This window comes from Elephantulus edwardii, unplaced genomic scaffold, assembly GCF_000299155.1.
Source record: "Elephantulus edwardii isolate Elephantulus edwardi_28Jun2011 unplaced genomic scaffold, EleEdw1.0 scaffold00302, whole genome shotgun sequence".
Classification (NCBI taxonomy): Eukaryota; Metazoa; Chordata; class Mammalia; order Macroscelidea; family Macroscelididae; genus Elephantulus; species Elephantulus edwardii.
In genome coordinates, this window is record NW_006400052.1 from 1,630,932 (window position 1) to 1,644,043 (window position 13,112).

At 46.9% G+C, this 13,112-nt stretch overlaps 1 protein-coding gene across 1 annotated transcript in view; it reads left to right on the forward strand.

The window, feature by feature from the left end:
• The window catches only part of HNRNPUL1 (heterogeneous nuclear ribonucleoprotein U-like 1), a 34,963-nt gene extending 22,300 nt beyond the window's left edge, over positions 1-12,663 (forward strand). The window contains exons 10-14 of the mRNA XM_006900914.1: positions 8,199-8,367; positions 9,054-9,335; positions 10,263-10,522; positions 11,394-11,585; positions 12,109-12,663. Of these exons, the coding sequence (XP_006900976.1) occupies positions 8,199-8,367; positions 9,054-9,335; positions 10,263-10,522; positions 11,394-11,585; positions 12,109-12,225 (1,020 nt within the window). The 3' untranslated portion in view covers positions 12,226-12,663. The remainder of the gene's footprint in view (positions 1-8,198; positions 8,368-9,053; positions 9,336-10,262; positions 10,523-11,393; positions 11,586-12,108) is intronic.
• The last annotated feature ends 449 nt before the right edge of the window (positions 12,664-13,112 follow it).

Here is a 13,112-nt window from a genome sequence, read left to right on the forward strand (position 1 = left end):
AGAAGAGCAATCACTTAGGAACTCTTCTGAACTAGACAGACCTGAGCTTGAGCACCTTATGTTTTTTTCCCCTTACCATAGACAACTGACTTTACCCTCTAAACTATAGTCTCCTACTCTGTAAAATGGAGGTCATAATAGCACCCACATTCCTAGTTCAAGATCTGCAGCAGTGGCTATTAATTATTCTTCCGCAGTAGGTGTGACCTCAGCTTCTCGTAGCATGTATTTGTGACTAACATGTGTTCCCTGCCTGTAGTTCAGTTGAGAGTGGGGCTTCTTCCCATCTGGGAATCTGGATCTCTGACTTGAAATAATGAGTTCCACATGTCTACTGCCTGGGTGACGTCATACTTAACTTTTCTTCTGAAAATTACTTTCTCAAGTGCCAAAGGATTTTTTCCCCTTGCATTTTGGCATCTGCAAATTAAGCTTCTTTCCCCCTCAGCCTTGCCAATTGTGTTTTTTTTTGTGTGTGTGTACCATCAAATCAGATCTGACTGGTACAGGAGGAGATTGTCCCTCCTTCCCCGGCAGAACATCTGATGGATTCGAACCGTGCACCTCTGGGATTGCAGTGCACCTTCTTGCCACTAGGCCACCAGAGCTCCCTCTGTGTTGTATCTTTTAAGAACCTAGAAGTAAGAAATAGGTAAAATAAGTAACAGTACTTCACTTACACAGCCTGACTCAAGTGTCTTTCATATTTGTAACTCTGGATGCTCACTTGGCTATCATGAGTTTTAAGAAGCATCCTGGTCCTGGTCAGGATAACCTAATAATAGTGGTTATGGTAGGAGGGACTCTAGCTTAACAGAGTAACCCCCTTGGCAGAGAACTTAGCATCCTATACGAACAGTTGAGTACTAGAATCAAAAAGCTTTCCTGGACTTTAGGTTATCCCCCTAGCTCATCTGTCAGTAATTTAGAATAGATTTCTCTTTCTACATAAAGACCTGTTTGCTCTTAATCTTTTAACCCCTGACCTCACCTTAACAAAGCGATTTTAGTCTGAGTTAGCCCCAGCTGGACTCATTGTCCTGAAGGTTAAAGCAGTGATGTTTAGCATCTGGAGAATATTTACTTTTATATATACCTTGATGGGTATTCCTAACTGGCTTCTTCCTCTCTTCCCCATGGGTCCTTCTCCCTCCTCCTCTTCCAATCTTCAGTTCTAATCAGTGGCCCCTTGGTTTAGAGTGGAGATCTCCGCTCGGAACGCCAAAGCACATGAGTTTTCTCTGAGGTTAGTACCTCAGCCAGGCACTTAACAATGAGGCTCTGTTAGCTCACCTGAAGTGACTGGTCCAGGTCCAGAGTAATGCCACAAATGCATTTCTTCTGGTAAACAAAATGATCCAGGCCAGGACTAAGATGAAGACAAACCAAACCTGTAAAGATGGGAGAGCAGAGTTCTCTGATAAACCACACGGAGGACTAAGTTGGATTCAGAAGCTGTTGATTGGTTGCTCGGTCCTGGGGAGAGATTTTCAAGCCAATAATTTTACTTCTTTTGACTTAAGTATCAAAGGTAGATTCCAGAAAATTCTGGTTATTTGAGTTTAATGTACACACTCAAATGTGGGAATACGTAGGTTGAAGGTTCAAAGATGGGGTGGGGTGTAGGTAAGTAGAAGGTTCAGAACAGATCTGCGCAGTTTCCTATACTTTCTGAACCTCCGTCTTGTTAGTTGATGCTTGGCTGTCTCCTGACATAGACAAAGTCTCAAGGCAGTGTTTGCCTTTCTCTGGTTTTCCAGATCAGCTAAATTTTCCCACACTTGACTTTTGTATGCCCCTGTTATAGACAGGTATATAAAGAGTGTAGGCAGTATAGGGATGCCGAGTCTGACCTCTCCTACTTTCACTAAGGGGAACTGTCCACAGCAACAACAGCTACAGTACAAGACTAATTCCCCTAATGTCCCATGCTCCTATACCTGATTCCAACACTAGGCTTACTGCTCTACTGGATCCAGAATTCATTTTAGTGACCACACAGACTTCACAGAACCATACTCAAAGTTAAGGGATTTACTGGAGAATTTAACAGGCCGTATAATTTAGGTTGGCAGCAGGATGTAATCCCTCAGTTCAGACAGTTTCTCAAGTGTGATTATATGTCCTTTGACCTTCAGCCTCACAGCTTAAGTCAGTGTTACAGTGTTCTTTAGTCCTGCAAGTTATGATGTTTTCCCTCAGTCCTTCGGCAAGTTTGGGTGAAGGCCTCTGGTTTTTGCTTTGTGAGGCCGCGGTCCCAGGTCAGCTGTATCTCATGTCAGTCTCTTTTTCTCTGTTGAGGCTACTGTTGCTCTTGTATAGATCCTGATCTGGCTGGTACAGACATCTGTGGCCTCAGAGGACTCCCACTGCTTCTTTATTGGTATTGAGATGCCCAATTTCTTCAGCTGAATTCACTCAGTTTAATGGCAAGACTAGCAAATCCCCTTGCGGATAGACAAATACATCCTGTTCAAATGTTCCCACTCAGCCATGTGGCAAAGTCAGTCTGTCAGTGGCTAAGAAAGCCATTTTGAACAGTACATGCTTGACACAACAGCAGGCCTTAGAAAGGTACATCCTTGAGAAGAAAGGAAAATTTGCACACAGAAACCAGACATGGTTATGTGAGCTATGGGTTCTGGCTGTGTTGGGACCTCCAGCTCTTCTCCCAAGGGTATGTTTCTTTGGGTGCAAGTTCAAGTGTGTTAGGACTTTGACCTAAACTTCAAAAGTAGCTGGGACAGGATGTCGACAGAACATGCCGGAAGATCAAGCTGGATTTACAGGAGACTGTGGCACCAGGGATATCATCATTGATGTCAGATGGATCTTGGCTAAACATCCATCCACAAGGATGTTTGTTTCTGCCTTATTGACTATGTAAAGGCATTTGACCTTGTGAAATTAATGGTTAACTGAGAAGAAGGGAACCTCAGAGCACTTAATGGTGCTAATAATGCAAAACTTGTACTTGGACCAAGAAACTGTCTTCCAAACAGAGCAAGGGAATACTGTGTTTAAAATTAAGAAAGGTGTGCATCCTTTCTCCAAACCTACTCAATCCTTCAAGAGACTGAATTTTATGAAGACGACCATGGCAACATGATTGTTATCAAAGACTACAGCCTTCAATATGGATTACATCTCAACAACAACAACAACAAAAAAACACCAAAAAACCCAACCAGCAACCCAATCTTTACCACTAGGCCAGTAGGCAACATCATGTTAGAGATGATTGATGTTGTCAGTGGTTTAATTTTAACTAAATTTACAGTCAGCACCCATGGTGACATCAATCAGGAAATCAGATGACCTCCACACCCAAGACTACCTCTGCAGCTTCTTCCTGAAAAGCCAGCTCTTACCTACTGGCCCATGTTGCTGGGGATGGGAGTGGTTTCAAGATGAGGGAGCCCAGTCCTTTGAGTGCACATCTTGACGCAGGTTGGGATGCAGAGAGGCTGGAGTTAGCCACTGGAGCCCACACAGCTGGAACAGCTGGCCTAGCTGTTGTGCTGGTCTCCTAGTAACAGCTACTGGCAGACCTCGGTGACCACAGCAGTGCTGGGCCCTGGGCCACCTGGGGCTCTGACCTCACTGTTTGCTGTGGCAACAACCACTGGAAGCTAGCTTCCTACATTGATTATCTAGTGCCCTCAAGTGGTTGGCTTTAACAGATGTCAGTACTGGTTCCTGGGGGAGGCTTTCTCTATCAACTTTGGAGAAAGGTCCTTGTCTTCAGGTTCTGCTTCCTGGTTATTCAGAGCTCTCCATGTGGCTTGGCATCAAAAGACTTTTTTTTTTTCAAAGAACATTATTTAAATCTACACTACAAATAAAGATTTTTTTTTTAAAGGTACACTGATTCTGTCCTATTAAAATAGCAAAAACAACACATTCCCAAATTAGATTATATCCAGGGGACTCAAAATTAGGATTTACAACTTGTTTGGGAAAACAATCCAGTCCATAACACTACCTTTCCCTCCAGTGTTTGCCTTTTTGCCGGGGCATGTTTGTATGCTTTTTTTCCTCTTCCCAAAGCTAGTTAAGTAAGAGAAGAAAAGTAGAACTTTGAGCATCATCACCAAGAATAATAGCAGTACTGCACTGCCAGAGCATCTGAGGAACTGGCCCCCTAGATTGTGTTATTTCTCCTCTGCCCCACTCAGGACAGTGATGAGCAGATCCACATAAAACCCTTGTGTTCAGAAGAACCCAAAGAGAGTCACTTTGGCGCAGGCAAACCAAGTTCAGTGAGTTGTCATTTGTTATCAGTGGGCATACCTGCCCTTGCACCTGCCCACTTTGGCTTTCATTCGAGAAGAATATCTGAAGGAAGCTATTCTGTCTTCTGTGACCAGAGGCCACCAGGTTTGCTCTTCTGAATGATGTCAAAGAACAGTGAGTGGAATTTGGGGCTTTTTCTGTGTCATCTGATAAGGTTTTTTTTTTAAGCTGTACCTGAGGGAGAAGCCTTTGCCTGTGCTCATAGCCCCCGTGACAGTACATGGTGCCCACCACACATAACCTGCACCCTCCTGCTCCTTCCACTCTCCTTGGAGAATAGAAAGACTATCTTTTTGGGGTAGGGGGCCCCGCTCAGGTCATGCCCACAGGCTGCGTCCCTGCAGGCTTGCACTGACATCAGTGGCCTGGTTAAGCCAGCACCCAGCTTCCTTTTCCTTGGGTCTTGTTCTCTTCTACTAATTGAGGTTTCGATTAGGAAATCCACTCCTGAGAATGGTGTCAGTACTGTTGTTCTAGTTCTGACAGCCACCCTCTCTCTATGTTGAATTGTTTTTCCTGCTATGTGTCAAAGATTATCATATCTGTAAATCCTTGACAGAGCCACAGGTAGGGATGATAGGATTTCTGCTTTTCAGTTGAAAAAAGTGTGAGATGCAGACAACTAGGTTTCTTGACTGGTCTCAAAAACTATGCAGAACACATCTGGGATTTCAGTCATTCCTCAAAGCCTGTGTCCTTCCTACCCTACCACTGTCCCCGCCTTTCTAGTTGAGAGACTGCTTGCTTCAAGTCAGCGTTACAGTCTGAATGTCCAGTCCCCACTCTATGACAGTTCTTTCAGTGATGGCTCATGTCTCTTGAGTGTTGGCTGCAAACCAGGCACTGGTCCACACCAGTTTACTCACTTGAGTTCATTCTGTTTTTACTATGACATCCTCCCTACTGTCCCTTCTCATGTCTTGAAATTTGATAAATATAGTAAGTTGATTTCACTGAAAGAGTTATGGGGGAGGTCCCTTACCTGGGGCCACACAGGTGAAATGGGGAGAGCCCAGCTGTTCAGTGCATGGCCTATTCCCTACCTCCAGGAGACTCTGGCTACTACACAGCCTCCCTCCCTCTAAGTCGTTCTTCAGCTTTATGCTTAACTTCACGTCAGTCCTTAAAAGCCCCAGGAAGTGTTTCATCCCCATTTACACATAAAGCTGTAGAGACTGGCCCTAAGTGAATCAGTGACCAAAACAAGACCTAATTCTGTGCTCTTTCCATCCTACCAAATTCTCTTCAGAACAAAAAATATTTGTCTTTTGCCCTGTGTGTGTTTGCATGCCTCCTTATGGATAGTTTTTTTTTCCCTTGAGTCCCTGAAATTAACATGAGCAAGGTTGTGTTACCTGCACAGTTCATGTTGTTGTGAGTCTTCCTCCAATCCTAATGCCTCATTCTTTTTTTATTATGCATAAATTCCAGGTTCTCGAATGGTTTGCTCAGGATTCACATTGAATAAATAAGGATACAATCATGTCCTGATTGTTTTTAAAAAAAACTTAATTTTTTTTCTCTCTTACACCAAAACCACTATTAAACAGCTGGAGCCTTGGGTCCCCTGCATGGAGATAATGGTGTGGGTCTTTACAAAATGGTCACTGAATTCCTGATAGGGACATTTGGTAAACATAGTCTATCTTTCCAGAGGTGTGGGGTCAGGTAGCTTTAGGTCTGGAAGAATGCATCAAAAGTGGCCTTGGCGAAGTTGCCCAGGGTGGCTGTGTAGCCTGTGGCTGAGGTATGTTGTAGTTCTTGTTATTTGCCCTCGAGTCACCTGTGACTCATAGCAACCCTATATACAACAGCCCTAAACCCTGCTCTACTCTTTGCCAATCTTACTGTCTCTGACACACCTATCCCCATTACCCCAGTGACTGAATCAATTCATCTCATCAAGGGTCTTCCTTTCCTGCACTGTCCCTCTAGCCTCCCAAGCATGACATCCTTCTCCAAGGACTGATCCCACCTTGCAACATGTCCAAAGTATGTCAGACAAAGCTTCAGAATCCTTAACTCCAAGGAGCAGTCTGGCTTCACCCTCTCCAGGACGAACTTGTTTGTTCTCCCAGCAGTCCATGGTGTATTCAGTACTCTTCTCCAGCACCACAGCTCACAGGCATATACTCTCCTTCTATCCTCCCTAGTCATTGTCCAGCTCTCTGATGCATAGCAAGTGATTGCAAAGACCATGGCCTATATCAGGGACACCTTAGTTTCCAGACTGACTTCGTTGCTCTTCAGTACTTTGGAGACGTCTCTTGACAGCAGACTTCCACAATGCAATTTGTCTTTTAATTTCCTGGTTGCTGGTAGTAAGAATGTTGATTGTAGAGCCAAGCAAACTGAAACTGTCAACAATCTCAGTCTCTTCACTGTCTATCATGATACTTGCTGCCAGTCAGCCCAGTGGTGAGAATCTTTGTTTCTTTGTTTTCTTGATGTTGAGCTTCAATCCGTATTGAAGGCTGCAGTCCTTGACCCTCTGCAGCAAGTGCTTCAGGTCTTTCTCAGTTTCAGCCAGCAGGGCTGTGTCATCTGCATAATACAGATTGTTGATGAGTCTACCTCTAATCAATATTACATGTGAGCAAGATTGTGCCGACAATTATCCAAAAATGACTGGAACAGCAATGAAGTGCAGGCTGGATTTAGAAGAGGCCGTGGCACTAGGTATTATAGCTAATGTCAGCTGGATCTTGGCTGAAAGCAGAGTACCAGAGGAATGTCTTATCTGTGTCTCACTGACTATGCAAAGGAATTTTGACTGTGGATCACAACAAAAACTGTAGCTGACTCTGAGAAGAGTGGGTGGGAATCCCAGAACAGTTGACTGTGCTTAAGAGAAACCTATATTTGGACCAGGAGGCTATTGTCAGAACAGAGCAAGCAAACACTTCATGGTTCAAAATTGGGAAAGATATGTGTCAAGGATGTGTCCTATCTCCATATCTTTTCAATCTGTAGGCAGAACAGATTATCCGGGAGGCTGAGCTCTGTGAAAAGAAGTGTAGCGTCAGGATGGCTGAGGTACAGCAGTCATCAATTCCAGCCAGCAGCAGCAGCTTCTTGGGCATAGGGGCCAAGATGATTCCAGTGCAGGAATGAGGTGCACCAGCATAGAGCAATAGTGCCTGGTCACCTTGCAAGGAACTGTGTTAAGCTTGCCAATCTTCCCCCAGTAGCCATGCTGCCCAGAGACAGTGTAGAGAGATGCCAAGCTATGGTAACAAATGACTTGAACCAGCTCTGCTGGCTAATACATATCTGTTTCTGCACAGACATGATTTTCAAGACCTCGTCTTTTCAGGGACATCCGCAGGAAGAAGTAACTGATCTTGAACTCCTTGTTTGGTAGTGAAAAGAGAGAGCTCTTCTCCAAGGACTTAACCATCATATCTTGACCAGACAGGCCAGCTTGGAGACAGGGAGTCACTCTTTGTTCTTGATTTTGCCCCTTCAAGCTCCACAGCCCTGTTAACGAAATCCTTTTCATTGAACTGCAGCAGGAGGAAGCACACAAGCTGGTGAGATAGTATGAGGGCCAGGCTGCTCCCTGAAAAGTAGTACTTCAGCAGCCCAGAGCCCCCTTGTGGCAACTGAGGTAGAGGCATCCCATGTTAAAATTCCCATAGATTTAGCTAGACATAGACATATGCAATTCAGTACAAGTCTGCAATCATGATTTCCTTGTCCCAGTGCTTGATGGCAGTACCCTTTCTGATCAAGAACTCAAAAATCTTAGAAGTGAAGAAAGGGGCTTTCCTGAGTTTCTTTGCTTTGAAGGAGAACCAGTATCTTTGTCATTCCTTGACTTACCTAGCCCCTCTCAAAAGGGAGAAGAAACCTATTTGTAATATAACATCTCTCTTACATCTTCTCTTACCTACCTCTAGACAAATGTTTATGGGTCTGCCCAGAGACGAAAAATGAGACCATTTGAAGGCTTCCAGCGTAAAGCTATTGTCATTTGTCCCACCGACGAGGACCTGAAGGACCGAACAATAAAGCGAACGGATGAGGAAGGAAAGGATGTCCCTGATCATGCTGTGTTAGAAATGAAAGGTAGGAGACAGTGAGTCCAGGAGGGCAGCACCAAGATTTTTGAGGAGACTCCTTTCACTGGTGTTCCTACTCAGCTCCTTAATCTTTCCTCCTTGGAACTTCCTCTTTAATTGCTTCTGCTTTGTCCCATCACTCTTTGTCCGCTAGAACTGCGGATAGACGTTACCCATATCTCATGACTAGATGCTAGGATAACGAATAAAAGTTGCAAGACCTAGAGGGAGCTCTGGTGGCCTAGTGGCAAGAAGCTGTACTGCAATCCCAGATGTGCCTGGTTCGAATCCACCAGATGCTCTGCTGGAGAAGGAGGGACAATCTCCTCCTGTACCAGTCAGATCTGATTTGACGGTACAATGCACAAAAAATAATAAAATTTTAAAAAAAAAGTTGCAAGACCTATACTATACGGTCGGCTACCTGAGGAGGCTGACTCAGCCTGATGGAAAAATCAGGGTGGAGGTTCCACTTTCCAGAGCTATCCTTCAAGTGCTACTGGAAGGAGATGGGCACAGTGGTTTGGGGCTTAGTTGTCTCTCAGAGATGAGAGAGAAGCCCTGGCAGTTGTTAGAGCAGCTGAGGGTTTCGAACCATATATCTCTTTCTTGTTCACCTTCCCCTTTCTGGCTTGTCTGCCAGGTGAGAGGCTTCCAAAGGTACTGACTCTTTTCCTTGACCCCTCTTCCTAGCCAACTTCACGTTGCCAGACGTAGGGGACTTCCTGGATGAGGTCCTGTTCATTGAGCTGCAGCGTGAGGAAGCAGACAAGCTGGTGAGGCAGTACAACGAAGAAGGACGCAAGGCCGGGCCACCCCCTGAAAAGCGGTTTGACAACCGTGGTGGTGGTTTCCGGGGCAGGGGAGGTGGAGGCGGTTTCCAGCGCTACGACAACCGAGGGCCCCCTGGTGGCAACCGAGGAGGCTTTCAGAACCGAGGTGGTGGTGGCGGTGGAGGCGGCAACTACCGAGGAGGTGAGGCAGCCACCATAGCGTCTCCTGGCTTTTGTCCCCAAGACAGTGCTGGGCTCCCTGGCTGCACCTGAGTTCTCTGGGCCTTCGGGAAACTTGCTGTCCTACTTCCCAGGGCACTGTGTGTCAGGAGTTCAGTCACATTACCATTGTATCTGTGAAAGTTCTTTGGGAAGTAGGGACCAATCTGGCACCAGGTAAATGCTAGGATATTTTTGTCTTTAACACAAATAGAGGGATTACTTTGCTCTAACTCCAAGTCACTAGTTGTGCTGTCTTTGAAGTCAAGTGTTCATAATTGAACAAACCTGTCTAGCTTTGCTACATTCTTGTGCTAAGAATCTGGGAATGCAGCCATGGCCTTGACATCACCCTACAGAGACAGTCCTTGGGCCTGTGAGCATCGGTGACACCCAACCCTGTGTCTCAGGGTAGCTGGGCTCAGGGAAGGCTGCCTAAGGTGCTGATGTCTAAGCTAAGGTCCAGAGGCACAGTAGGACTTGATCAGGAGGGGAGAGGGTTCTGGGACACACAAACCACTGCATAGATGTTCAGGCATGGTCAATGGGGCTATGGCTGAAGAGAATCAGTTATGAGTTACCCATGGCTGTCCCCAGTGCTTAGCATCCCTCTTCCTTGATCTCTTTGGTTTGCTTAGTGGCCAGCAAGATACTAAGCACACCACAGGACCGGACTGTTCTGGTCTCTCCTCAGACTCAGTCCAGTGGGGAGATGACCTCTCAGCAGACTGTGATGACTGCAGTTAGCAGGTCCAGAACAGGGAGCTTGTTTGGGGTGCAATTGCTTTGTTCATTCTCCTTAACTGAAGTGCAGGCAGTCTGTGCTAAGCTCTCTGGGGCCCCGCACTCGGTTCCTGAGCAGTGGCCTCAAGTTGAGAGTGATGGGCTCTCCTGGGTCTGTCCCATACAGGTTTCAATCGAAGTGGCGGAGGTGGCTACAACCAGAACCGCTGGGGTAACAACAACCGGGATAACAACAACTCCAACAACCGAGGCAGCTACAATAGGATCCCTCAGCAACAGCCACCACCACAGCAGCCCCCACCACCACCCAGCTACAGCCCTGCTCGGAACCCCCCTGTGCCGAGCACCTACAACAAGAACAGCACCATCCCTGGCTCCAGCGCCAATACCAGCACCCCTACCGTCAGCAGCTACAGCCCTCCACAGGTGAGAAGGGTATGCGCCTGCACACTCAGCAGTACAGACGAGCATGGCGCCACGGAGGAAGATGGCACATGTTCTGGCCACTGCTCTTCACTCGAGGCAGGGGTGACATTCTCCTGGCTGGGCCACTGGCCTCATGAATCCGCTAGATCACTCTCATTGCAAGTTACCACTTGTACAGACTGGAAAGGGGCAGCCTCTTTGTCCTCAAGATAGGGAAACTCAGGCCCAAGAAAGGAAAAGGAGGCCACTTAGCCCTAAAAACAGGTGTGGGAGTACCCTGGCATTTTGCCCTGAGGGTCAGGGCAAGTTGTGCTCACTTCCCATGACCAGTCTCTGGAGTGCACAAACTACGTAAACGGAATACCCCTGTTGGACAACCATTTCCTGAGCACTTTGCATGTGGCAGGAAGCAGACACAGGATTCAAGGATTGATTGCTACTCCTAGTCTGATAAGGGTATTTCCTTAAACAAGAGTCCAGCTGCCCAACACTTAAACCCTAGCCCCACACTTGTGTCATGACCTGAGATAAATACTCTGGTTCTTCAAGAGATCTTCCTCCCAGGAGCCATGTCCTGTGCTAAGAGTGGTTTGTGCACACAGCTTACTCATCATGCCAGGCAATCCAAAGTGGGCTGGATTTCAGGAGAGATCATATACTTGCCTTCCGGTCTCTCTGTGTAGGACAAATGAGGAGGCTGACCATCCTGTCTGGACAGTGACACAGAGCACCTGCTTTCTCCTCAGCCCTAAAATGATCTTCACCAGGAACCACTGTGGGCCCTTCCTCCATCCCAGTTACAAACTGGCTCTCTCACAGCCTTGGTGGTTATTTTGAGTTTTTTTGGTTTGTTTTTTTCTGTCTTTTCCAGCCAACTTACAGCCAGCCACCCTACAACCAGGGAGGTTACACCCAGGCCTACACAGCCCCACCACCTCCACCTCCACCACCACCTGCCTACACCTACGGGAGCTACGGCGGGTACACCCCGGCCCCCTACACCCCGCCGCCACCTCCCACCGCACAGACCTACCCTCAGCCCAGCTATAACCAGTATCAGCAGGTAGGTGCTAGACTGGGAGCTGCCTGGATAAAGAAAATTTTAGGGGCTCCTCCTGAGTGCATATTCTCAGACTTGAGTCCGTGCTGCTCCAAAAAGGACAGAAGCCTGGGCTCAGGACTGGTGCTCACTGGTAACCATGTCTGAACTAAGTGCCAAGGAGGCGTCTCCCAGCCTTCCTGCACAGCACAGCGAGCTGAGATTGGGGCTTTCAGGAGGCTGCACCGTGCTAATTGCCTATCTGATTGTCTGGTCTTCAGGCTTCATTCCTGTTACTGAATAGTTTTATTGCACTGTCTGGTTATGCCTGAGAGGACTCTTGAGTTGGCTAGTCAAGAGACCTAGGCTGTAGTCCTAACTGTCTGCTCATGTGACAGCAGCTCAGTCACTCATCCTTCTTGGGCACTCGGGACCCAGCTGTCAGCTGCCATCCTGGCACCCATCTCTACCTTAGGTGAGGGTGAGGGTGGGTGTGGAGGAGGAAAGCCAGGTGCTGGGGTCTTACATATTGCTTTCTCTCCCCCAGTATGCCCAGCAGTGGAACCAGTACTATCAGAACCAGGCCCAGTGGCCGCCATATTACGGGAACTACGACTACAGTAGCTACGCTGGGAGCACACAGGGCGGCACGAGCACACAGTAGCCAGGGCACCCGGAGGTCCTGCCCGCTTCTCTACCAGCGCCACCTTGGCCCAGCTGATGCCCCCACTGGGTCGTGTGGTGCTGGAAGACAGGTCGTCCCAGGGCTGACTCCCTCCAGCCAGCTGCCTCCCAACTGAGGGCTCCACACAAGGGGCCTGGCATTTCTCTGGATTCAAACAGGCAACAATGACCTTTTATCTTCTGTTTGTTCCCATGTCCTCCTCTTCCTCTTCCCTTTTTGACTAAAAAGCCTTCCCCTCCCTTGGTACAGTGAAGCTGGGTGACTGAGGACTCCTCCTGTTCACACTCACTCAGCCCCACCCTCGGCCCTTCATCTTCCCAGACCCTCATGCAGTTTGTTATAAATTCTTCCAGGAGCTGTTTTACAGTCTACTTTTCAGGATTTAAAAAAAAAAAGTTGAAAACTTAAAAAAAAAAACAAACAAACCATCAACCCATGAGCAAAATGCAGAGAGGAGGCAGTGACAGATCTTTTTTCTTTTGTAATTATGTTTTCCCTCTTCCTTTTTTTTTTTTAGTTTGAGAATTTGTCAATTTTTACTGTGGGTCAGCTATTGATAGGCTATTTCATCTCTTTGCTGACTTCAGGTGACTGAGGAAGAGCCACACCCTCAAAAAATACACACAAAAAAAACCCCAACAAACCACAAAGCCACCTTTGACCTAACTTTTTATACAATGTCTCGGTTCCCCATAACTTTGCACACAGCTTCTGTGTTCAGTTGAATTGTAACTGCTTTTTGTATTTGGAGAGAGTGTGACTATTGAACTTGAAACCTTTTATACCAGGCGTCCTGGTAGTTTCTGGTGGGATGAAATGGGTAAGAGGGGCAAAGGGGGCTGGGATCCTTTCCTTCAGAAAGCCCA